General features: G+C 42.8%; 1 protein-coding gene across 1 annotated transcript; it reads right to left on the bottom strand.

Annotated features, from left to right (window-relative positions):
* Positions 1-43: 43 nt before the first annotated feature.
* On the bottom strand, positions 44-27,585 carry sfxn5a (sideroflexin 5a). The gene is made up of 14 exons (XM_080750429.1): positions 27,447-27,585; positions 25,854-25,922; positions 23,753-23,830; positions 22,740-22,766; positions 21,134-21,188; positions 19,868-19,893; positions 19,571-19,624; positions 18,384-18,440; positions 17,073-17,138; positions 14,098-14,188; positions 10,888-11,003; positions 10,055-10,140; positions 5,707-5,824; positions 44-3,035 (listed from the first exon to the last, which is right to left on the bottom strand). Exons 1-14 carry the CDS (start codon positions 27,492-27,494, stop codon positions 2,958-2,960), a joined length of 969 nt encoding a protein of 322 aa, XP_080606555.1. The 5' UTR covers positions 27,495-27,585; the 3' UTR covers positions 44-2,957.
* Between the last annotated feature and the right edge of the window lie 290 nt (positions 27,586-27,875).

Genomic DNA, 27,875 nt, shown 5'->3' with positions numbered 1-27,875 from the left:
CTCAAAATATTTAGTTCCACGGACCCCCCCAGAAGCAAAATTTGAGTTACAAATGTTTTCACGACTTTTCAAAAATAGCAGATCTACAAGCTTGCAGAGCTTGCATATCTGCTATTTTTCAATAGCTAAAGTATAAAATAATAAAGGCCCCTCCACCTTGGGCCCTAGTAACTCAGTCCCCCCCGTGACGCCCTTGGGTGCCAGTGGGTGGACTACGAGGGATCAGGAATGCAAAATGAACAAACAACACTTCTCTCCTGAGGAGGAACACAAGGGGAGACTCAGGGAGGACGTGTTGTGTTGTGTTGTGAGGTAGCGGGGGATGGAGGAGCCGTGGCATCAGCACTCCATGCACAGCAGCGAGAGCGTAGGTGTTGAAAACCACGTTAGATCCCATCGAACGACAGGGATTCTAACTAGTACAATTACACGGACGCACGCTTGGCTGGCCTTTTACACCGTCCCAAGCGTTCTTTGAGCAGATCCGGGGCACTTTAGCGCAGAAGAAAATGACATGCGCAAAGCAAGACTTTAGGTGTTATACTTTTAAGTTTCGTTTAAAATGAGATTTCAGACGCCTACTCTGACAAAAAGGAGGAAACGATAAACATTTTCGAGATGTCCAGTTCTTTTTAAACATTGTTCGGTATGAAACTCAACAATTAGAAAATAGGGCAAACTTATTCTTCAATTGTCATAACAGAAAATGCTATTGTCAAATGCTCACAATACAAACAAAACACTTGTCAATAATGACTGGCATGAACCACATTTTATAAGCAGCTTTAATGTAGGATGTCTCAGCGCTAGCACTTCTAGCACAGTGTGCCACTACTCACACCTACAAAACACAGCATAGTCCTTAGTGTGATTTTTATCCATCTAAAACCCAGGAGTTTACTGTGTAGCGTCTTCCAGATGATCCACCATCATGTGGTGTCTTGTCAGGTCGGCCTGAACCGCAACCTAGCGTGCCGCGTCCCCTTGACAACCGAGCAAACAAACTAATCACACAGATTACGGCAAAAGATAGCACCTCATGCGAGAAAGTTGACATGAATCAGGCATGATTACATTATACAAAGATTGTTAAAACAATGAGGTCAGTGCTATAGGGAGAAGACGGTGGCCACAAAACCCATGGCTAAGCACAGCAATGTGATTCCAAGGATATAATAACACCAAATCAACGGCGTGTCTGGACATCTGTAGTTATACCAGTTTGAAAATACCAATGCCTTTCATAGACCTTCGGGAGTTTTCTATGGAAGCTAATTTTAACAACAGAATACAATAATAATAATACAAAAAGGCTGAATTGTTTTACAGCATGGCTCCATAGGAGGCTTGAGCCATCTACAGGAGGGTCTGTATGTTTGTGTGTTTGGGGAGTGGGGACACAAACACAGTAGCTGGGGATAATCTCGCAAACCACTGGACCTATTAGAGTGAAGTACATCGACGCATTTTCTTTGCACGCTTTGATATTTTCTCAAATAATTAACTTTAATTTTCAATGGGGATCGGATAAGGCTAAGACTGTGCCCACATTTTAGAATGTATAGATGACTGACATCACAGGCTGGCCACATGAAGTCCTAGATCCAGACCCAGTCTATTTTTCTCAGAATTGCAACTGAAGACTTTGGTGAGGTGGGAAGTTGCAACAACAAAATTTACCTCCGAAACTAAAGTCACAATTGTGTGGAAACGAATGGGCTTCCTTAGTTTTCACCAAACTAAAATGAAACTAAACCCTGATTGACCTACAGTTTCCACAGTGCATCACATCAAGGTGTACCCTGGGATTTGAAGTTCTTGATTGAGTCAGTTTATCTGGCAGAAGCTGAATGTGCCAGTGGAGTTCTAAAACTTGAAACATAATCTATAGTTTGTCTTGATTTCCTCTGCTTCAGAGGTTTATTTGTGGTCCGCTCACTGGTTATAAAACAACACCTACTGTTAGTGAGCAGTTTCCTACATTTATCGAGATTCTAAATGATTCTAATGTCTTTTCAGTCCCAACTACTTACAAATGCTAATTTGTAATAGTGAAACATTTTTATAACCATGAGGACAATTTAGCACATTAACAAGTGTAAACATATCTTAAACACTCTGACCATGTAATAATAATGATATATTATTAACATGAATTAGCAGCACATTATAGGTAATTGTACATATTATCATTATATAACCTTCAAAGGTAAAATGGTGTCTAGGCTATTATAATAATTACTAATTGTGTGTTCCATTTTTAGCAAGAGCATAATATGCCAGATTCGTAATCTTTATGGCATCAATTTCAGTCTAAACATACAGTTACTGCACATGTTATTGTATATAACATTATCTGCGTTTATTACCTTAAATCAGTGGTTCTCAACCTGTGTGTCGGGACCCCCAGGGGGGTCCCCAAATTATTTTGGGGGGTCCCCAGATGCTTAACTTAATGTGCAACATTGTTTTTTCTCTCAACAGTAAAAAAACAACAACATAATGTTGAAGTGTATAATGTTGAATGATCTGCAAGTGTCAATTTTAGGACTTTTAAGATATTTTTAATACCTCTAAAATGACAAATTAAACTTTGGCCAAATTGTCAAATATTAGAGGCAGAAATTCTGGAAATAGCCGATCTACATGCTCACAACGCCTCGAGGCGTTGTGAGCATGTAGATCTGCTATTTTCACAATAGAATCGTGTTAAACTAAATCTAATGCCACAACTCCTCCAATTCCAAGTAGTGCTTGTCAGGGTGGGGGGTCCCCAGTTCAAATATGATTATTTTAGGGGTCACGTCCTGAAAAGGTTGAGGACCACTGCCTTAAAGGACCCATTTATTTCAATTCATTTACCTGATTAAGTGATGCTCTGTATTTAGCATGGGTCTATGCCAACTTCCATCATACACATGCATTGTGTTGCAGACACGGCCTACATGTTGGATCCTTCACAGTCCCTTATTGTATGTCACAAGCTTACAATCAGTTGCCATGGCAATCTCTGGCTCCAGTTGACTCACATTGATCTGTGGGGGACAGAAAAAAATAAGTCAATAGCGCATAAGAGGATGTTTGGCATGTGCCGTCAGACACCGCATGTTTACATATACGGTGTGACAGACATATGTAATCTCCATACAATGCTGCTTAAACATACGCAACCGTTTCATTTATAGACTAAATGTTTCATTAAAGGCCTTTAGTATTCTGCCTTCGCTGCTAATATGGACACGGCAGCCAATTTGGCAGATTAAAGTCCAATTTTGAGCCTCGCAACTCCTAATATTTTGAACCAGAGACAGATGGCTGTGACTCCGAGGCAGAATTCTAATCAAGACATCTTGGGTAGGTGTGAAACATGGAAGTGGGACAAATTGAGAGTAGGTGGGGTAGAGCGGAGGGAGCAGAAGAGCGGGGGGGGGGGGGGGGTTATTTTTTTATCGTCTGGTATCCTCGCAAAAAAAAAAAAAGGAAAAAAAAGTGCAAAAAGGACTATCGGGAGAAAAAAAAAAAACAAGGAACCAGCTACAGAACGACGAGCCTGCCTTTCACAGGACTGTTGGCGGCACATATGTCTGAAGTTTTTTGCCATATGGCTGTCTGAGTTATTTCCATCGGTAATTAAATCCTAAACATTTTAAAGCCAGGGCTGGCAGGCTCGTGTCAGCAAGTCAGTTGGCAGAGACAACGCGAGAGGGGAGGGAGAGAGGGAGAGAGTGAGACAGAGAGAAAAGCGAGAGACACATGGAGGAAGCAGTGAAATCACCATGTCACAGCCCCTCCTGTTGAGTTGAACGGCATGTATTGATGCTAAAGTTAGATTCCGCCCGCTATAGTGTCGGCTGCTTCAACGGCCGAAGCCTAATTTATGCTTCATGGCACGACTGTTGTCGCTCATCAAAAACAAACGTTGGTGAGTTGAATGTTATCGTTTGTCGAGCGACACAGTCGTACAAAGAAGAACTAGTAAGGCGCCTCAGTGACAAACGACCTCGCCCTTTAGGGCGAGGTCGCGCCACAGTGATGTGGACATCAGGGGTGTGGACATCAGGGATCTCCATATATGGGCATAAAAGGGATTTGTTCCCCTGGCATCACAGGGATCTCCATATCTCCATATATGGGCTTAAAAGGGATTTGCTCCCCCTGACACAGGGATTTCTCTTACAGGGCATCATTAATATCGATGACATCAGGGAACTCCATATATGGGCATAATAGGGATTCTGTTAGTGTGACATCGCAGTGAAGCCAGGGCGTGATGTCAGAGCGGCAAACCTATTCTGTTAAGAGTGGTTCCCCTGACATCACAGTGACATCAGAGCATGATGTCAGAGCGGCAAACCCAATGACCGTCAAAATGTGTACAAGTCTACACGTGCGTCCAGACAGACGGACACGGACAAGCTGTGACGTTTCTCATAGTAAACTGCAACCTTTGGTCGCAATAAATGATGATCCCCGGGTGGCTGCCTGGCAGTAGGATCTGGGTGGTGCAATGCATGGGCAGGTCATAATGCAGAGGGGTAAGCCAGAGAGAGTCACGGCTCATTAAGGTAGAGTGTCTCAGTAAAGCTCCACTAGTTAACGTTAAAAGGGTCAGGAGACTTCAGTCATCAACATCAGTCACTGAAACCAATGGAGGAAGCAGACATAAGCAAAGCAATGAAGGCTGTGTATAATTTATCTTGTGTTACATGATGGATAATGGTAAAGGTCACATTATACACATATATATCACGCATATTTTCACTTCAGTAACACATTAAGCAGGATATCTTTCTATCATCATCATTGCCATCACCCCTGACACAAACTACCATACTAGGATAAGCCGTTCAGAGAAAAGATAGTCAAAGTTAAGTCCCTCATCTCTTGACCCACGCACAGCCCAGGATAAAATCCTTTTCTCTATGCCTCCCCTATGTCATCTTCCTCGCAAACTCTCAACAGTGTATCACCATTAGAACACACAAGACATACAGTACAGTAAGAGCCTAATAACAGTGTGGGATCCCTGTCCAATGGCAACTTGGACAGTCCTTTGCGCCAGCAGCCACCAGGTTCCATAACCCAAGCTTAGAACTATGGTGAGGATACACGTAGGTGGAGCGAGTGAGGTGATTCTTCCCACGGTGCTCAGCCAGCCCAGCCAAGGGGATGCAATGCCAAACTGACAACACTCTGTCGAGGTACCAACATACACTCGTGGCCATGTATGGCCTACTTGAACAGAGTGCGCCTTGTTATTTTTATCAGGTCGCACTTGTTGCACTCTGTCTGTAAACAGACAGATACGCGACAGATGCGCCACCGAACGCAGTACTTGCTCGCTCTGCTGCCGCAAGTAATTAAAGACACTCAAGGATGAACCAGGATTTCTGTTGTTAGGCATGAGCGAAGCAAGTGGCTGCATGGCCACATCACATCACTGTGGGCTTCAACATACTCATGTTAGTTTGAATGCTGCCTTTTCAATTTTCTATGGAAGCAGGAAGGAAACGTAGGACAAGCTGTTTATATTTTTCGAACACACCAGGAGCACTGACAATTTCTCATCGGTCAGTAGGAGACTCTTTGAGTCTCCATCAGCCGGTCATCAAATTATTGGCTTAGGAATGCGACAAAACACTAAAAAATCTCCTTGAATTTGAGGATTCTAATTGATAGAAAATAAGTAATTTTTGGGGTGAACACCTGGGACATCTGTGGGAAGAGGCTGATGGCCAGCGGAAGAGCCAGACCGAAGGCAGCCAGACACACCAGGCTGTGAATGGGCAGGACCAGCCTCCGATGCCTCTGAAGCAGAGGGAGCCTAGAGGGACACAAATGGAGAAGGACACAGAATCAAGAACAACAGATTTGTCTCTGTGAGCACTGGTGACAGTGGTGAGCAGACATATTGACACAACAGTAACTATACAGTAGTCTCACATTCGGCAAAGTTACAGGTGGTCGTGGTCCATGGGAGAATGTTTTAAAACATTGAAAAATATATACTGTAGCAACTGTGTTAATCCATTTAGGACAGGAACCCCCTTTTGGGGTAGTGATTATTTTTAGTTTTTGTAGGTTTTTCAGAAAGATTATGTCAGGATGTATCAAAAATTAAGTTTGTGGTAGAATACCATCATATTTGACACATCACACATGCTACCTTACAAAACATATTAATGTTCATAATGTTTCTGTGTGACACCAGTCGTACCAAGTGTCATTCAAAAGTTCAGAAATAATGTGCACTGAGGAGATTGCGCCGATTCCACAGCATCAGAATTGATTTATGATCATACTTATAGCCAACTCATGTGACCTTTTTTAAGAGTCTGATATTTGCAAGTAAAATATGCAATATATGAAAATATGCTTGTTTAACAAGTTAAACAAGTTTTGGAATGTTTCTCTTTTTATTTAAATAATTTCAAACCCCTTGGGACTCTTAAAAACGGTTCATACATCCCCAAAACATGGCCACCAGTTGGAAAACATTCATTAACTTTCTCTTTCCTCAGAAAAAACATCCCTTTTGGAGGCACATGGTTTTGGTCTGTGATTATGCTCTCATCTACATCCCACTCTCGCCCTCTCCCCCCTCTCTCACTTTTTGCCTTCTTCCTGGTCCTTGGTACATTAATCCCCTGTTCAGAGTGTGGGACAGCGGGCTCAGCGGGCGTTCCAGATAGGCCCTCTCTGCTCTCTCTCTCTCCCTCTCTCTCCTCCTTCTACAAGCAACGCCTCTCCTCCTTAACGAGGAGAGCTACTGCCTAATGAGGGAGCTCATTAACACATATGGCTGCCATGGTTTAATTAGCCTACTCCCGCACGCGCATGCACGTACACACACACAATCTCACACAAATGCAGACATACAAGCATACACACACACACACACACACACACACACACACACACACACACACACACACACACACACACACACACACACACACACACACACACACACACACACACACACACACACACACACACACACACACACACACACACACACACACACACACACACATGCAGACATACAAGCATACACACACAGACACACATTTACGTAGGGGGAATACAGACAGAAATGTCAATGGGAAAAAGTTGCAAGGTATTGTTGAGAGGTACGGGGTGGGTTACTGAGGGGTGGCTGTGGTGCACGCGCACACGCACACACACACACACACACACACACACACACACACACACACACACACACACAAAAGCCTCCACAAGAGGTTGAAAAGGCAATATTGCCCAAAGAAAGCCCGAATATAACCTACTACAAGCTCACATTCAGCAGCCATCTGGTTAGTGTACGACCTGAGATTGGGAGGTTTGGGGGTTCAGCCCCCAGCAGTCATACCAAAGTATAAAAATCACACCAGTGTGAAGTGTGCGGTGCTGATGATGATCATAATAGGCCCAAATGACATCTCATCATTATACCGTCCAATCAGAAAAGGGACATGTGGTTACATATTAAGTATTTGATTGCCTATCCATTTTGCATGGACATACACACAAGGCCACGTATTGGAGCGGCTAGCACCGCTCCAAAACTATAAAAATGGTAGCCATTACCTCCCTGCTCTGCACTCAGCAGTGAGGGTTGGATCGGGTTAAGTCCCTATGAGATACTTATGTCATGTCCAGTACAGGGGGTGTACTTGTACATTGGCTGCCACACCTATACTGTACATGGCTTGGGAACTGTTGACTGCCATGGCTACCTACAGTACTTACAACATGTCATGTTGTGAGCCAAGATAGGGATGCCAGTTTGAAACGCAAAAGTTAAGAGGAAATGAAAATACAAGTTGCTTCTAGTTGAGAATAGAGGGTATGCGTGTGACATCATCATCATACCCAGAAGTTATGCGGGAATGCCTACCGAGTAAACTACTTTCTGGCCTTGACAGCCCATACCTCCAAACAGAAAAGTCCTATCTGATTGCAATGAACAACGTTATACTCACTTCGCCACTAGATTTGCCATTCACTTTATGCATGCGCATACCCACTAGGCTACAGTATATGAAGAGTGCCAGATCTCACAGCTACACTAGATGCACGAGAGAGAGAGAGAGAGAGAGAGAGAGAGAGAGAAAGAGAGAAAGAGAGAGACACACAGAGAGGGGGGTTTGCAGTCATTGCCCCAACCCAGCTCTCAACGATGTCATCCATCACTGGGGGGCCGTCCAGGTACCTCACTCTGTCCCCTTGTTCTCGCTCCATTGAAAGCCAGTGAAGGCAAGCTGACATGGAGGATGGCTGAGCAATACACAACTCACCTGCAGCCACAGTTACACACAAACACCCATATACGAACGCATGCGTGCGCACACACACACACAGCAAAACTCACTCCAGGCTTTCCCTTTTCCACTCTCTCTCGTCCCCGTCCCCGTCCCCCCTCCCGGCTCAATCATTCAAGTGCTAGGAATCCTAAACACACCTGGCCAGTCAGTGCTGCCGTCGCGACAGCTGCTGTCAGAGGCTCTCTAAACGATGGCCACATTCCTCGGCACCACCGCAGGTACAGTTAGGGCCGTCGATCACGGGACGTTTCCGCGTAAACACAGCGCATTGTCAATGGGTCATTAGAGTCACATCAGACGAAGGCAGACTCTAATCCAGTCTAAAACGTTCAGGTGGTCGGTGGGCTCGATATGAAATAATGACAATGTCTGGGATGGATGTGACATGCTGAAACAGCCAGCAGTTTTAGCTGTAGGAGACATTTAGATCCCTGGATTTCCTATGAATGGTAGAAGTAAGCAAATAAGTAACACTGCCCACTAACATCTTGCCCAATTGCCCATGAGCACGAAACCAACACTTAGTTTGCCCCTGACAGACAAAGCTCCTACAAGGGTACGTGTGAATTTGAAGAATGGAAGTAGGATCTTGACGGAACCAATTTCTGGGGGAACTTGGGGAGCTTGTAGACTCATTCAAAGAAAGATGGAGCCTTGAGCAAAATACATACTTCAGTATATGACCATGTCGCTCAACCCATCAGCTATTTTACCCATTCAGAACGGGTACACATTATTGTGTATCATTATTTTATGCTTTAACTATTGAAAAATAGCAGATATACAAGCTCACAGCGCGGCACCGAGTGCCGCGCTGCGAGCTTTTAGATCTGCTATTGATTCCCAGAACCGACCCAAACTATGTCCCTTATCTGTCACATGACGAGTATAAGTGCGTAACTTGCCCAAGATTAAAACAATATGAGTTACATTTATAGCCCTGTATATCATTTGGGTTATTCAATATTGTGACCACCCATAAGAAAACACAGAGAAGAACGCAAAAGAAGCAGTCGACAGCAGCAGCATCGGGGATATTAAAAGCCAATTTAAAATTTCAATGCATAACCATTTTTTTACCCAGTTGAAAATATTCCAGTTTTATCAAGCAACACTTTGTCAAAGGTTTTGTTTTTAACTTCATCACAGATTTCTCGTTAAATGATCTCCATGACAGCTGCGGAAGGTTACATTCTGGTATCCTCCTTTACACCTGCACTTGGTAAATATCAACCGTTATAATTAGGCAGTAGGGTAATATGAGTACTGTAATTTAATATTGTTGCTGTTGAACAGAAACCTTCTCAATTTTCTTTACTTTTTATGTTTTTTCGCCCCTGAGTGCCTCTAGCAGCCGACAAGTGTGTTGCATTAAAAGTCGCAAATTATGCCGATTTGCAAGCTTTTACCCCTGCTATTTCTGGAAGAAGTTAACTCATAGTAGTTAGTGACTGTGAATTTTATAAATATTGCAGTAATTGCACCAATGAAAAAAACATTAAGAGTTTTATGGTTTTATGCACACGTTTCCAAACAACAGTAGAAATGTCCTTGCATTTTACTTATTCATTTAAGGTTTCTTAAAAGATTAATTTCATTTCATTGATTTAGTTTAATCTTTTCGGTTTTCTTTATAGTTTACCTTATGTATTTTTCAAATGGCAGAATCTTGAACTTTTCGGGGTCTGGTAATGATAATGTAATGTAATATAAAGTTGACTTACTTCTCCAGTGCTGCCATGACCATGGGAGGAAGTACCAGGATTGGCATGGGCAGGACCACTCTGGTCAGGGCTGTCTCTGAGAGTGCCTGTCATAAAAACATGATGAAAAACACACGTTTATTGTAGGCTGTCACTGTCACCAGGTATGCTGCATCCTACACCGTTAAAATGAATGGATTACATTTAGTGCAAAGATACGTAAAAAAAAACCACATGATAAGTTAACTAAGGACAGTATATATCAGCGGTTGTCAACCCTCTTCATATCAAGGTCGGTTATTTATTCTGCATTTGAGCCACGCCCACGGACCACCATTTGATGAGATTTAAACCCAAAACTTAGAATATTCTTTTCATCATTAGATAAGATTTTGTCCACAATTCCATGCTGTATACAGGTAGATGTGATACCATAGGACTGATAACAGGTCAATCAAAAATAACAATGCTTCTTTCTACATTCTGTAATTGTGTAGACTTCTTGTAAATTAAAGGACAACTCTGTAGTCTGCACTAAATAACATCTAGGCTCATTTTCCTACTTATATTGATCCCAAATGACTGTCCATGGGGTCTATTAGGCTCAAATGCCCCTGTCGTCCAGTTTCCCCAGCAGCAGTCAACAGTCTCGTAAATCATGTTTTGGGATGAGCATTCGACATATCTGTTTCGCAGACCATGGCGGTATTCTGAAAAACTTCATATATTTATTCAAAAATGACAAAAGAATGATTTTGATATATACCTGCTGTACATAGCAACAAAAAAGGCGTTCCCATAAAAGAAACAAAAACTAAAGGGGTTCCCGTCCTAAACGGGTAAAGCGGCCTTACATGTCTGGCAGCCACTTTAGAGGTTCCCACCACATTCCCGTTGTCGTCGAGCACGCTGATGCCTTCTGACAGCTCAGAGTGTCTCATAAGGACCACGTTGCAGACATTGGCAGTGGCTGTGTAGAGCAGAGAGAAAATGATTTAGAAAAGAACCACTTCATTTACAAGGTGTATTTTTATTTAACGTAGCCGATCTGATCTGTTAATTTGGCTGTTTTGGAAAATTCTACATTTGGGGAAAGTCTTTCTGGGACACCAAGTGGTTGAAAGTGGATAATAACTGCAGTGAGAGTGGGTGACAAGATGCAGAGAGGGCTCTGGCAGGATTTCATCCAGGTCAGGTAGGAGCAAGAGTGGTTCCAGATACACAGACATCTTCACCATTAGATGTTCTACAGAATATTTTGTCAAACGACCACATGTCCCTGAGCAAGACTGCTCCCCCTCTGCGCTCCTCTGTGGGAAGCACTCAGCTGGGTGAAGTTAAAAACTGAAGTTCCCCCGGTGGGATAAGATAGGTAGCCATTTTATCATTACATTTCTGTGCAGCCTTTTTATGTGAATATTATCACATTAGTATAGTTTCACTTTATAGTAAAGTCTTGGAGATTTGGAGTACAACATGTTAATGTGCAGAGATGCAGCAGAGCCTAAAATCACCTGAAATCAGTTTGCCCACCTTTGCATTCGGAGAACAGAGTCAGCTAAGATGTTATAATGAATAATAATAATGAATTGCATTTTTATAGAGCTTTCCCAAGTGCTCAAAGCCCTTTACAATGGTTCATTCATTCATACATTGGGAAGTGAATGGTGGCAAGCTACCACCGACCGACTCATTGGGGGCAATGTGGGGTTCAAGGTCTTGCCCAAGAAATGTGGACAGGAGGCAGGATTCGAACCCACCCAACAGCCGACTAACTGATCACTGGACCGCCTGCTCTACCTCCCGAGCCACAGCCACCCCAACATTACAACTATTATTTTATCATATAGTAGCAGTATTACGTTACCACAATTACCACTTCCATTGTGAAAATACAGTTGGGTTTATTTTATGGTGAACATTGGCATAAGACGCCGACCTGTAAAAGCACCTTCCACAAAACAGCTGCACGACCAGTAATTTAAACAGTTTAACACCACTCTGTGCACGCAAGACTGACTGCGAGCCACAGCCCCCACAAACAGGCAATCTAGTCAAGGTTAAAGCAGAGGTGTTGTCGCCCTGTGATGTATTCACAAAATGAACACAAATGTATATGTTAATATAGATAGACCTGTCTCCTTGACTCTAATAGGAATAAGAAAAAAAACTCATTTTAGAGAGTTTAGCGTCTGTGCCACGGGCCTTTTTAATTTAAGACAACAGCGTTTCAGACTTATCTTTGCGCAGGGCCTGCAGGCCTGTCGGCCCGCAGCGCGAGTGGAATTCAATTGACTGAGCAAATAGCTCTTTTTACCTATAAGGGATTTTTTTTCTTCATCCCAGACCAATTAATAAAGGGACAGATATGAGGGGATTCTGGCAGGGAGAAATGCAAACTAAAAGCAAATGGATCAAATAAGGAGGAAAAAAAGATTGCAATTAAAACAAATAAAGGCAATGGCATCTAAGTCAACCCGACATGATTAATAAAAATACATTGATTACTGTGTCTGTCTGCAAAGCTAAATGGCAATATGTGGGTGCACGTTTATAATTATTGCCAATAATTACATTAATGTGCATTCTAATTGTCATCTAATAAATGAAAGTACACTAATGGAAATGCCGACAGAGCGTTTTAAAATGGTCTTCTCGCGGCATTACAACGCAAATATCGCGCGTAAATGAGAAAATTAAAAAATAATTATCCCTGTGTATTTCTGGAGGTATAGCCTCCCTGCCCCAGTTAAAGTCTTCATCACAATCTAAATGAATGACAGACAGCTGCTTGATTAGGTTATTACAAATAAATCAACCCCCTTAAGTAAGCAGTCACATAAAACAGGGGGGGTTGACATTTTTAAACGGCACTTTTTTGCTTGCTCTGTTCAATTAGCCATTTTAATTACTTTTGATGCGAGACACGTAACCGGAAAAAATAAAAACAACGCGCACGACCACAAACAACAATGAACAAACAGAAATCAGGTAAATGAGGCCCTGACATAGAGGCCACTTTAGGAGTAATTATCCAATTTGTTTGCGGTAGCACGGTACTAACGAGCAGCCAATTACCAGGCAAAGAGCGGCTCTGCAGAAACCTGTTGATTTAATTAGAGATGCCGCCAGGGTAAGGGAGGGCCGGGAGGGGAAAGGGGGGGGTGCTTTGGGTTGCGGGGGTGAGGGGGGGGGGGGGGGGGGGCAGGCAAAACAATTTAATTACAAGCTAGCAGCCCCCGGGGCACTCCGGGACACACAGTCCTATACCCTAGGGTGTGACTGTGTGTTTGGGGTGCTGAGCTTGAATGTGTGTGTGTGTGTGTGTGTGTGTGTGTGTGTGTGTGTGTGTGTGTGTGTGTGTGTGTGTGTGTGTGTGTGTGTGCGCGCGCGTGGAGAGATTGGTGGGGTGACATTAGAAAAAGTGGGGGTCTTGTAGCTATGCATGTCTGACATAACAGACCCTCTCTGCTGGGCTGATTTATACTTGGACGGTGGACGCGCACCAGTGCCAATAGCAGATCTACAAAAGCTAGTAGATCTGTTTATTTTTGCCACGTGATCCTGGTGCGGGAAACCGAATACAGGGCAGCAGTGTGAGGCGATCAGTGGTGGGAAAAGTACATATTTTAGTAAAAATAAAAAAGTCCAGAATTGAAAATGTACTTGAGTGAAAGTATGAAAGTGTTGGCATCAAAAGTAAAAGTACAAGATGTTTGAAAATAGCAGATCTACAAGAAGCCAGAATTAGAATTTTAACCCAATTCCAGAAACGTAACAAATCAATTCAAAGATCTGATTACTAACTACACTACAGTACATCCGCATAGAGAATGTAAACAAGACTTTAATGGCTGTACCGTATAACTGGGCTAAATGTATATTTTAACACATGACGGATAGCTGTGGGGTTCCCTTTAGAATAACACTGCAAGTCTAAAGATTCAGTTAAGCCCCACCAAAATCCTGATCCAAATCATTTGCAAACCAACACAGAAAATCCATAGGCCCAGGCCTAATTGACATGTATTAAAGTGTTCAGGTGTTTCTTCAACATCACGTACCGACTGCTGGAAAGGGAATAAACCTCTGGACCAGCAGTCTGGTGGCTGGACTGAAGCGGTTAGCTTTCTGGACCAACACGTTCAGCCCTACCTGCAAAAGTTGTAACACACACACACACACACAATAACTTGCAAAATTAATTTTACTAGCCCTTACCCGTTCAAAGATATGAGCTCCGAAATGATGTGCAGTGTGTGGATTATGGGATGTGCACTGTGCACACAGTATATGAGGGATGGAAAGTAACTTTAACTGGTGCTTGCATGCTAATATGTAGGAGCATCAATGTAAGAAATACCCGTTCCATTTAACGGCTACAGAGATACTGTGTACCGATCTGCATGATTTTGGACAACATCTGTAACAGGGCCAGAACCACCCCCCCCCCCGCCCGCCCGCCTGCCCGCCTGCACACACACACACTCCCCCCCCCCCCCCCCCGTGTGTGTGTGTGTGTGTGTGTGTGGGTTTGTGTGTGATTGTGCATGGCCTGAACAACAGCGCCCCTCCCTTAACATGTGTGGTCACAAAAGGTACTGTAGGCTAAATAGATATAGATACACCATAAAAATGCAATTATACAGCATACGATTTGTGAAAGTGACAAACGGGCTTCACAGTTATGTCAGGTGTGTTCATATGCTGATGGTGATGCGATTTCAGATCAATTGCTCCAGCCACTGAGGAGAAACGCGGTTTCAGACAGACACTCAGACAGACAGACAGACATTCGGAAAATTATATGTTAGATGGGATGAACTGAACACAGACTCGGCTGTATGTACAGATAACACAAAAATGCTCAACTTTTTCGCATGACTAAATGATGTTTCAGACCATCTTGGAAAAACACTGGAAAAGGTAACGCTTGAGGACTGAAACTTGAAACATGGCAAAACTACCAACCGTCACCTAGTTCTGGGACTATACCAAGTCAGTGTGTCACCTAGTTCTGGGACTATACCAAGTCAGTGTGTCACCTAGTTCTGGGACTATACCAAGTCAATGTGTCACCTAGTTCTGGGACAATACCAAGTCAATATGTCACCTAGTTCTGGGGCTATATCAAGTCAATATGTCACCTAGTTCTGGGACAATACCAAGTCAATATGTCACCTAGTTCTGGGGCTATACCAAGTCAATATGTCACCTAGTTCTGGGACTATACCAAGTCAATATGTCACCTAGTTCTGGGGCTATACCAAGTCAATGTGTCACCTAGTTCTGGGACTAAGCCAAGTCAATGTGTCACCTAGTTCTGGGATTATGCCAAGTCAATATGTCATCTAAATCGTCTCAATATGTCCCTCAGATTTTAGCATCCCGTAACTTCCTCCGGATAACAAAGCCTCTTCTCATATAATGCAGCACCTCCACCATCACACCACATCACCCTTTTGCCCTCTAGCTCTCCCGGTCCAGGCGGGGGGTCGTCACCACGGCATTGCTTTAATTGGAGACGTCCCGCCCTCCCCCCTCCTGACCTGTCGCCCAACCCCACTGCCCCCCCCCCCTCGACTCCGGAAACCTTGGCGGTTCCCCATGCCTGCTGCTGTTGTCAGGGCCTGAGGGCAAGCGGGCTGATAGGACACTCAGCAGGAAAACTAATTGGCTCAGTTTGAGTCCCCGCGTCTATACCGAGAGGTGTGTCAGGTAGGTGTGTGTGCATGCGTGTGAGAGAGAATGAGAGAGAGAGAGATAGAGAGAGAAATAGAGAGAGTGAGAGAGAGAGAGTGCAAAGAGTTTGTGTACCTGGTATTGTATATATGTCTGAGTGAGTGTCTGTGAACATGCATATGACACAAGGGCGCTTTTCAACTCCATGGTAGAACTTGACTCTCCTCGACTCTCTCCTTTTTTTTTTTTACCAGTTTTCCATAGCAGATAGTACACCGTCAAGTTCGGTGTTTGTCATTGCGATGTCCAAACCTCTGCGTAGTTCCAGAAGAACAATGCCATCTTGTCTGTTTAAGATGTTTATTTCACCTTTAAAGTCCAACAACAAAAGTTTCTGGTCACACTTCAGGCCAAAAAGAGGCCTTGCGTTTGCTCAATGTTGATTCATTTAACATTTACAATGGATAGTTTAATAGTTTGTTAACAGTATTCAGGAGCTTCCATGAAATATGGATGCTAGTGTCGACGACACTTGACGTCACCTTATGGTATCATCTCATCTGGCTCTGAACATTAATGGAGGAGATACCAACGATAGAAGTACCAGGTACTAGGTACTATTTAAAATGTTTGCCCGATGGAAAACCTAAATATGCGAGTAGTCATGTTGAGTTGAGCCAGCCCGGTACCATGCAGTGGAAAAGTGCTGTTAATGACTAGTACTAGTCTTTTTTATGTCCAATGTATTTGTATTTAAGTTCATAAAGTTAACAGAAGAACATAAGAGTTTTACTTTTCAGGATAATAGTAAAAATAATTCAGGCTTCCAATTCAAAAATAGCAAAAACATATCAGATCTACAAGCTTTTTGAGCTTGTAGATCGGCTATTTTTGCCTGCATTGTGGCCTTCTGGAGTGAGTGTGAAAATATAGTGGCCCTCTCCATCATCAAAGTTGCCCACCCCTGATCTAGTGACTTCTAGTCTGTCTGTAGTACTCTGGCGTCATAGTACTGATGTGTGATGTCACATACTGGCCTGGACACGGAACACCATATATGAGCATAGACGGTTGAAACAGTTCCCAAATTTCTGACATCAATGATAGCGCCACCTGTACTGCGTGTGCATCGCCGCCATGGTCACATCCTCATGCTGAAACAATGCCCAAATTTGGAGATGACTGACATCACTGATACGTCTGGGTTCTCCAAAATTACTTCTGAGACTACATTCAATCCCCATATAACGTACACCCCCCCCAAGGTCAAGGTCCTAGTATTGTATATTTTTGTAAGCTTGGGGTCCTGAGATTCAACATAGGTAGACATTTACACTATTTAATGGCAAAAACTCACAGCAATGGAGACTGCGCTGGTCACTGCACCCAGGTATCCTTGGAAGAATTTGGAAGCAGGCGCTGGCTTTAGTAGAAAAGAAACGGACACGAGGATACAACAATATGAAATAGAAACATTAGTGCACACTCACAAACCTTTTTGATTATTTATTTGCATCACAGTAAAACATGAATGCATTTCAGACTAAGGCCTTCGTCAGTGTGAATAATTGAAAAGGCTACATTTGTGAATGCTGACTACTGTATATGTACTGCATGCTTTCAGGTCTGCACCCTTTACATTGCATAAGACCTGGGAGTTTACTGCGCTGTTTCTTTTATTCTGGGAGTTTACTGCACCTTTATATTATGTTACAATATTAACCTAACGTTTGTCGGACTATTGGGAGGTCAGAATAATGGGATATCGGACTTATGTGCGGAGGACCCCTTTTAAAAACATCAGTGCACGTGTTGACTGTCATCTTATCTAACATTACTACTATTACAATAACGTGGAGTAAGTGGTTATATAGGCCAGACTGGTGGTTCTCAAGGTCCTTCAGGGAGTTCCAGAGGTTCCCCAGCAATATTAGGAAAAGTTTAAACACTTTACGAAAATAACCTGATCTACAGGGTCACAAAACATTGCATTGCATTTGCAACGTGTTGTAAGGGCTTGTAGAGCTGCCATTTTCAAACAACGTTGATAAACGTTAACAAATCTTCTCTTATGTGCGGGTTCCTGTCCCAAAAATCTTTTCAAATGGGGGTCTGTGGCTAAATACATATACATTTGGGTGTCCTGTCAGCATATGAAAATACTGTCAGTGATATGAGTCAGTGATTGCAACCATAGGTCGCAAGTATACTATGAAAACGGTCACAGCCTGTCTGTGTGTAGCTCTGTCTGTCACACCTCACACTGTGGTTCTATGGGTTTGTCTGTGGTTCTGTGGGTTTGTCGCTCTGACATCATGCTCTGATGTCACTGTGATGTCAGGGGAACCACTCTTAACAGAACAGGTTTACCGCTCTGACATCACGTTCTGGCTCGATGTCCCTTTTATGCCCATATATGGAGATCCCTGTCCCGATGTCATCAATATTAAGCGCATTTCTGGGAATGCCCATATTTGGGCATGTTCTGACATCACATTGTTGACTATCATGCAGGGGTCTCCATATATGGGTAACTGGTCTGATATACATCACTGGCCAGATGGCCCAGAATTGGCGCGCATGTCGCCCTGAGGCGTCTTACTAGCATAGGCTACTATAGTTATTTTTCTCAGTGGGACCAGTCTTTGCAGTGGACACTATACCGTACCTTGGATGCATTCCGGTTGCAGTAGTTGACACACGCATTGTGACTCTGGTTTAACCACTGGAAAAAGAAGGTGAAACAACAGATGCAACAACAGGGTTGTTAGTTAAGCTCACGGTTGATATATTTTTAGCAACGGTGTGTTAAGAACCAGCCCGTGCTCAGAACAAGGTCAAGCCGTTCACTACATCTTGGATCTAAATATTGTACATTTATTTAAAAACTTTAGTTAATATTTACTTTGTAGATTTGGTTATTATTACAAAACCTACATTAACAACTTCAGCCCTACATACATTTTGGCCATTTGAAAGTGCCCAAAAGCTCACAATGTGAGCTTGTAGATCTGCTATTTTTGCCAGACCCAGGGGGTCGGCCTACAAAAGGCTTTGTCGGTCTGTCGGTCTGTCGGTCGGTCGGTCGGTCCCTCTTTTCCTCAGTGTGCCTGTGTTTGCCTCTGACTGCTCATCTGCCCCTCCCTTCCCTTGCTCGGCTGATTGCCTTGAGTGCCGTCACCTGTACAGGACCAGCTGAGTTGAGTTGGCTGACGAGCTGCTGACACTATAAATTCCTCAGCCCATCTACAAGCTCACAAACATTTCCAGCTGCTCAGCCTATACAATCCTGTGTGTTCATGTGTTAGTTCAGTGCCATACTAGTCAAAACAGCCGATCTACAAGTTTTCATTGCGGGTCTGGCAGAACCAGGTGACCTGGTCTAGTTTAAATATACATTTGAAAACTTGAAATGAGCACTTTTACTTTTGTAACTAACTACATTTTGATGCCAATACTTTTGTGCTTTTACTCAGAAGCCTACATGTTCCATACTGTATGTGGACAAAAGAAAATACTACATATCATTCAGTACAAACACACCTTTCCCACAGTGAAATATTGTTTTAATTTGCTAATCATAGCATACTGTCCCTGTCGGGCAGAACCCTTTTATCTCCAAATATCATTATGTGCTTTCCTAAACAAAGGACCGATTTTATACTTTGTTACTATGACTCTGTCACTCAAGAATAGCCCTGTCTACAAGCTCACAACTGTAAAAGCTTTTGAAGACTTTTGCCTACAATTAGAATTTATAAATATTTAACCAATGAAAGGTATTATATATATATATAACAGCATTTGATCCATTGGATGTTTTTGGACATCGACAACACAGAACTGAGTCTCTACCTGCCAGAAGATAGTGGTCATCAGTGTTTGGTTGGGAAGAAGGAGACCAACAACCTAAACACAAAGATAAGCCCTTAGTAACCATGAAGTAGCATGAATTCATTAACATAGTAAAGATTTCTGATAATACAGTATCACACAGGGGAAGATGGAGGAACATTTGACCTAACAGTATTTATCTGTGGACACTGTTCCTCATTATCAACTAATCTTTGAGTAAAAGGTTGTGATTTGGCAAAAAATGCCTCCTAGATATCCACCCATCTATTCTACATGATAACGTTCAAGTTTTCTTACCACTGGTGTACCAAATGGGATGAAACCTGTAAAGGAGAGGGAGTGGTGTGAACAGTGTTGAAGTCACACTTTCAAGGGATTTGACCACATTGACATCATGGATACAGTTTTGGTGAAACCGGTGTTTCCATTTCAGTCATACAACCTTCATCATTTCCCCAACTCATCTTCCTCATCCATGACTTCTCTCAAGTTCTTTTTCTCCCTTCTCTACTCACTATATACAATGCTGCTTGTCTCTACAGTATTGGTAATTATATTGTCTTCATTATGTCATTTTTCTCTCTCCTTAACATTTAATCCCCTTCTTATCTCTCAATTTCTCATCTGTTTTCCCCATAATTTCTCTATTTGGCTCTAGAATCTTCCCCTCGAAATCTCTTGTCTTTTTCTCATTCCAACTCTTCCCATCCCTCTATTCTCTTACATTCTTTCGCTCTTTTTCCATTTCTTATTACTCTCCTTCTCTTGCTCTCCTGTCCAAATCTCCCCCTCCCCTCCCTCTGCCCGATACCAAGGTTGTCTTTCCTCCTGAGAAGGTGTTGAGAAGAACTCAATCAAAAACACGTTGGTTTCACCCGAGGTCCAGCAGTACCTCTTGGTCACTGTGGGGGAGCAGCTCTAATCAGCACCCAGCCGCGAGTGACCTTTCCCAGGTCTGAGACACCCTGAAGAGTCCCTGTGGTGCCCTGACAGTCCCCAGGGGTGGATGACACACCACTGTGGTGGACCTCATAACAAGCACCCTGAATGTACAGCGCTTCTACTTTTAAGAAGGACCACACAATAATGTTATAATAAAATAGATAAATATGATATTATATTCTTATCGCTAAAATGACACTCTTAAATATTCTGTTGGATGTTTTGTAGTCTGGTAGGATTCACCTTGAAACATGGGCTGCATATTGTTGTAGTGTTTTTGGTTGGTTTCTGTTCTGAATGTTTTGAAGGTTTGCACAGGGCTCTACTTCCTGTATTGTCCCAGCTCAGATTCTGAGCCTGTGACAACTTCCTGCCCAGGAATATCATAGTTTTGGCCCAGAGGTTCTTCTCGCCCCCCTAGTGGCGAGAAAAAGAACCTCTGGGAACTCAGATTGGATGTTTTGTGACTGATAATGATTATTAATCACATATATTTACTCATTAGGGGTTCGTAATTTCAAGTCTCAGGGATTTGGGGTTTAAAACACAAATGCATGCATGCACACAGACACAGAACCACCACCACGCCAGAGGTCTTCAAAGGAAGGTGACTGAATATACCTGACATGCGGAAAGGCATGATGATCTTGTCCCCAGTGTCAGGGTGAATGATGGCCTGTGATCAAGTGTGCAATGAATAGAATAGAATAGAATAGAATAGAGTAGAGTAGAGTAGAGGAGAAGAGAATGTAAAGGAAATGATTGGATATCTATATTATATCGTTGCTGTCCGGCAGAAACCAGACAACTCAATTCTTCAGGTTTTAAGATTTTTTCTCTCTCGATAAATCAGTGCTACTGAACACCCTTTACGTCGTGTGTTGGTTAAAAAAATATTGAACCAATGAAAAGTACTAAAAAGCGCTTCGGACAAAATCTCCTCAACTCAACTTTTTAATTTCCTGAAGAATAAACATTTTGGAGTCTGCCCGACATTATCTGAAACGTTCAAATATTGAGAATACATTTGATAAATACTACATACAATATTATACATTCTATTACTATATGCAGCATTACTTTCAATAAAGACCATGCATGATGAAATTATTAAAAATAATTGATTTATTATAGCCTACATTTATGTCATGTCATTAGATTTAAAGTCTTGAATACAGAACAGTAGACTAAACTCATTTGAAATAATTTTCCCAGGAAAATATTTCAAATTCTATTTCAATACTAGTATACTTATAGCATAGTAATATATGACTAGTATACTTCTCTGTGACCATACCCGGGCAGAGTCCAGTGGCAGAACGCTTATGGCAATCGACTCAATGCAAGTAAACACAAATGTAACGTTTTGAGATTAAAACTAGAATATCGTCACTTGCTGGCCAAAACCTCTTAACTCCATTATTGAGGTTTTAGATTTTTTGGCATAAATCAGGGCTATTGAACACCCTTTACATCTGAGTGTTGGTTAGAATAATATTGAACCAATGGAAAGTACTAAAAAGTGCTTGGGACAAAACCTCCTAACTCCGCTCATTTTCCCGAAAATGAACATTTTGGAGTTAGGAGGTTTTGGCCCGACAGCAGATATATATAACATATCGTCGTTGTCTGATGAAAACCTTGTATGTCCAAAACCATTCGTTTTGCATTTATCATTTTAAAAATGATTTAAACTACTAGTGAAAACAGCCGATCTACAAGCACACAACGCCTCGCACCGCGAGGCGTTGTGTGCTTGTAGATCTGCTGTTTTCACTACTTTTGTGCGACAGCCTTGTCTGATGAAGCAGGGCTTTACTTTGCGAAAGAACATACAAATTTGAAACTTGGAGATACGAGGTTTCCACTCGACAACGACGATATATTCATTCACAGTAGAGCCAGAAAATCTCGGAGTTACAGATTGACAGGTGAAGGGGGACAGACTGAGATACCGCAATTGAGAATTTCCCAGTTAAGTCATTGCGACATCACTAAGTGATATACGTGCTGACTAAACAGACACATGTTTAGCTCAAGTACAAAGCACGGGTGTCAGTTTCCTGGCCAATTCAGTGACACCTCACCAAGACAAACACGGGTAACACCGATAATGATCTCAAGATTTGTTTTTGTTTGTGTGCGTGTGTGCATGTGCGCGTGGGCATGTGTGTGTGTGTGAGGTAGAGAGAGAATGAAAAAGTGAAATGAAAGAAGCATGTTTTACCTGTTTTATCTTCTGAGCTTGCCAAAGCTGAAAAATAAACAACAAATAGACTAAATTAGAACCCACTTCAGCCCATCACAAGATGAGCCACATCATTTCAAAGCAGTAACCCAATCGCACAAACAAAACATTACACAAGGATCTTTAACACAAAAAGGCATGAGCGTATATTGCCAAGTGCTTCATCGTGGCTTTGGGCCATGTTTCAGTATAGTTCAATTGAATATTCCCCGAGAGGAAAACTGTTAACTCTCAAGCACATTCACATTTGTGTTTGCGTTTTGCAAAAGTAAACTAATCTACCCCAAGTCTATCGACAACCTCTTACGTTAGCAGAAATTCCGTCAATTCATTTCCACACGTATTAATTAATTCAGTAATTTAAGCTTTTGTTGAGTGCTGCCTTATTGTCTAGACGAGCACTGGTTCTCAAAGTGGGGTTTAGGTACCCCCAGGGGTCCTTGAGGGGATATATCCAGGGGGTCCCCAACAAAATGAAGAACAGTTCAAACACTTTAAGCCATATATTTGAACTATTTGAAAACTTTCCAGATGGGGGTCTGTGGCCAAGGTCAATTCGGGGGGTCCTGGACGAGAAAATGTTTGAGAACCACTGGTCTACTGGCGTGGAGACATGTGGCAGTGAGTTCAGCTAGATTTCCATAGCAACACTTGCTTAAAGAGTCTCATGGAACTCCCCTGCCCTTTGACCCTTACAGCACACCTGGTTTCCCCTGACAGCCCCCACCCCTTTGTCTGTGACCAGTCAACACATCCTGAACACACCGCAGTGTCCTTTTTCAAAAACAACACACGGCCACAGACAACAGAGGGGTGGAAAAGAGGAACGTCTGACTACTTAAGACGCTCTTCAAAGGCTCGTCAAAGGGGGAAACGCTTTTCATTTACTCAGGGACGACACATTTAACCAATGGCCTGATCGCGTTCACAGGCCTGAGACCAGTCAGACGAGAAGCGTGTTGTGTTGTCGTTGAATGAGTGCCGGGCTTTACCTGAGCATCTGTCACCCCTGGAGGCAGAGTTCCGTGTTTGAAATGCTCGAGGAGCTCCCCGCACTCCTGGAGGCGTTTCTGCATCAGCAAAATAAACAGAGACGTTTGGGTTCCATGGTCATGGCTAAAATCATTTATTTTTTGTGTGTGCAGCATAGAGTGATACTGACTGTTATTTGTCTAAATAAAACACATTATGTTATTGCATTTGAATCAATGAACAGTTATTGTTGCTGTCAAAGATTTTAAAAAAATGAAATATTTAGCAAATATTCTATATTTCTATACTCGTAATAATAATACAAAGAAGAATCTAAATATACAATTATAGATGAATAATCTGTACAAAAACTGTCAAATAAAGGCAATAGCAGCAACCCATTCCAAATAACTTTGAACCACTTCAGTCCTATCCGGTCACAACTCATCGTGATGTGATGCGTGAACTTAGACCGTAGGTACTACTATTTTCAATAAAGTTAATGAAACATAAAAAGTTCCCTATAATTTCAAGCCTGCCCTGAAACAGGGACACCAGGTTGACAGTGGCTAAGGCCTGGCTTCAACAGCAGGAAGAGGTTATTTCTACCCACGGTTCAGCGTGTGATAATTGCATTTCAGTGTGACCATCATGCTGATTCTCAGTTGACAAATGAATTTCCTAAAAGGTAATGAGCATCGATCTATGGTGTGATCATTGACTAATGCTGAGCACAATACAGGGTCATATGGTCCAATTTGGTCTAATTAGCTTAGTGTGTGCGTGTGTGTGTTCTTGCACACCTTGTGTGCATGTGCTGCAACATTAAACGTGTGCATGTGTGTGTGTGTGTGTGTGTGTGTGTGTGTGTGTGTGTGTGTGTGTGTGTGTGTGTGTGAGTGAGAGAGAGAGAGTTCACGTGGACATTTGCCTGTGTGTGCAAAAACAAGGGCCAACTCTGCTCCACTCCTCATCATTAGGGGCAAGTTGAGGCTATGTCTGGCCCAGCGGGGTGCAAGAGTTAGGGGCAGAGGGAGTCTCTCTCTCTCCCTCTCTCTCTCACACACACACACACACTCCACCCCTCACAGCTGCCCCACACGTCCACACCTCATCTCATCCCAGGAGGCTCTGCTGCTATTACTGTCAGCAATGAGGCTGCTAACAGCTTCATTACCCAGGGCACTGATGACTGCACTGCACCGCACTCCCCTCCTAAAGCCAAAGCCACCTGGGCCAGGGGGAAATATTATGCCAGACGTGCCCAGAGATGATGCGCTGGCAAAAAGTCCCCCCCTGCCCTACATGTACTGATTGAGTCCCACCTCTGCTGCCTTTCTCCTGGGCCTAGAAATGTTTTTTCCCCCAATCTACACTTGAAAACCCACCATTTTGAGGGACCCCAAGCAATCTGGGAATCCATCAGCAAAAAAAGGAACATTTCGAAGAGTAGTCAGGCGTTCTTCTTTTCCTCTCAAGGCGGCGTTGGCTCAGGGGTAGAGTTGCCGTCTTAGAGCACGGAGGGTTCCCGAAGGGTTCCCAGTTCGATCCCGGGCTCCCCCAGAGTTTGTGTCGAAGAGTCCTTGAGCAGAACTCTGAAACCCTAGTTGCTCCCGGTGAGCAGGTTGGTGCCTTGCATGGTTTCCTCCGGTTACATGTCTCCATTCCGACATGTCTCCATGCCGACACTAACCCTATCTCTAACCCTTACCCTAAACTTAACCTCTATGGAAGTGTCACCACTCCGAAAATAAGAAATCAATGTCGGAGTGGCGACATGTCGGAATGGAGAGCAGTCACCAATTCCTCCACCATCGGTGTATGAATGTGTGTGTGAATGTAATGCACAATCTCTGTAAAGCGCCTTGGATATAGGCGCTATATAAATGCACCATTTACCTCTCTGTTGTCTGTGGCTGACTGGCTGTGTGTCTTTTTTCCTTTAGCTCGGAATCTGTCTTGAGAGATTTAATTAGGGCCCACATAACGGCCCGAACCTCCAGTAGTAATATAGTAGACTACATGTACATGATTTTAACAAACTAACTAAAAATGGCACGTTGAATTTCCAACTTAAGTACGTACAGTATTACATATTTGGTGTGATAAGAGCTATGTTACCTCTGTCACAAAGAGTGTGCTGGGGTCAATCACATCCAGGAAATGTCTGAACCTTCCAAAGAAAGTGTTCTGAAATAGAGAGCGAGAGAGCGAGAGAAGAGAAAGATTATTATCAGGCCAAATACGTTTGGGATTGTGCCTTTAATTCAGGAACTCACACGTGTCTCTCTGCACCAGTTACCAGACGACATGGGCAGCTGTCGCAGAGTAAATTGTGACACCACAGAACGCCAGTTGTTTTATCACGCCAGGTGGAGGCTCCTCATTAATACCTACAAACTGTTTTCTCTCCCTCTCTCTCTCTCTCTCTGTCTGTCTCTTTTCATAGGAGCGAATCAGTTCACATCCACGGCAATTAAAAAATTCAAAGGCTGTGCCAGAAATGTATCTCTTTATCATTTATTCCTAATAGCATATTGGAAGTTATATGGGAGGGTGGAGGGGAGAGGGGGGGGGGGCAGGGCAACGTCCATTCACTTCAGACTTAATTACAGCAGACTTTAATTTGAATGAAAATCTGGCAACTGCCAAACTGTTGTGCCTTGCAACCTCCTGAACATATGGCTAGTTCAAAATGTCTTGGTGTGGAAACTGGCTATCAAATACATTTTTTATGTGGCCAATAGAGGTCCCCGTTGGAACAACAGTACCAGTCTCTCAACCATAACTCAATCCATTCACATATCACACTGGCACAGACAGTGGTGTACTGTAAAGCGTTTGTTCTCAAAGTGGGGTCCGGAGACCCCCAGGGGTCCTTGAAGGAGTTCCAGGGGGTCCTCAGCTAAATGATAGTTATGAACCAAATTACGCTTTTAACTCACAAAGTGTACGGTGACCAAATGGACCTGTACAATCTCAGACTTAAATTAACATAGATTTGACTAAATAAATTGGTGTCTCAGAGATAGAATGCAGTTAATGGGGATCTGCAGCCTAATGCATGTCAAACTGGGGTCCTTGAAATTAAAATGGTTCAGAATCACTGCTAGAGCCGTACAAATCTTCTCTAATCGGGGTCCCTGGCATAGCCTTTCAAATGGGGTTCCACGGGCTAATAAGTGTCAATTTGTGGGTTCTTGACATGAAAAAGTTTGAGAACCACTGGTAAAGTAACTAAGTACATTTACTCAAGTACTGTACATTTTGATACCAAAACTTTTGCACTTTTACTAGTACATTTTAAATTCCTGTACGTTTACTTGTAACAGAGTAGCCCTACTTCTAAATTGCAGTAGCCTAGCCTATTGATACTTTTACTTAAAGTAAAACTTTTTCCACCACTGGGGTACTGGGGCAGTGTGTGAGTGTCCACCTTTACTCCAGTTGCATTGCACCTTGCACCTGCAACTATCATTTAGGAAAGCTTTTGTGGAAGGTTTATGTGTGAAATTCAAAACATTTAGACTGGGGGAATACATGAAATACTAGGAAAGTCTATTCATATGATTACTAAAAGTAGTAGGCTATCATAAAACGTCACAAGTTTTCAAATTTCACATTCAATCTTGTGAATTTCAGCGTTTTTGGACATATAATGATTTAACGAATGTGTTTGTTGTCAATACTGTATAAAAAATAATTATAAACTACCTGGTCGAAACGTGACTTTCCATACTCGAATGTGGGATACTCTGACATGTTGCACGGTGCAGCTGAAACGAGACATCAACCCACTTGGCTGAAACACGCAGAGCAAACCAACCGAACTGACAACGCAGCCGTTGTAAACACAACTGTTGTGAGCTGTGAGCAGCAGCAGTTAGCAGCTCTGCTACAGTCATATGACAGCGGAATTCTTGGTAATGTCGTTTTTCAGGCTGGCTGGGCAAAACAGGAAGCAGTAGCAGTGGTGGAAAAAAGGACTCACATTTTGTACTTGAGTAGTCTAAAAGTATCAATACTGCATGCATGGTAGAATACGGCATGGTAGAAATTCTCTGACAAGTAAAAGTCTATAATTAAAATATAAATTTAAAATATATTTTCAAAATCTATACAAGCTCACAATGCGTCACAGAA

Source organism: Nannobrachium achirus (assembly GCF_963921795.1).
Source record: "Nannobrachium achirus genome assembly, chromosome: 20".
Lineage (NCBI taxonomy): Eukaryota > Metazoa > Chordata > Actinopteri > Myctophiformes > Myctophidae > Nannobrachium > Nannobrachium achirus.
The sequence above is the reverse complement of the archived record's forward strand: the minus strand, read 5'-3'. Positions and strand labels throughout refer to the sequence as shown.

Excerpts from the sequence above, each read along its gene's own strand:
- sfxn5a (XM_080750429.1), bottom strand. The coding sequence starts at position 27,494 with ATGTCAGAGTATCCCACATTCGAGTATGGAAAGTCACGTTTCGACCAG. Across the intron at positions 22,767-23,752 it reads CAGGGGTGACAGATGCTCAG|CTTTGGCAAGCTCAGAAGAT; the intron begins GTAAAGCCCGGC and ends TTTATTTTTCAG. Across the intron at positions 3,036-5,706 it reads TCTTCCCACAGATGTCCCAG|ATCAATGTGAGTCAACTGGA; the intron begins GTGTTCACCCCA and ends TGTCCCCCACAG.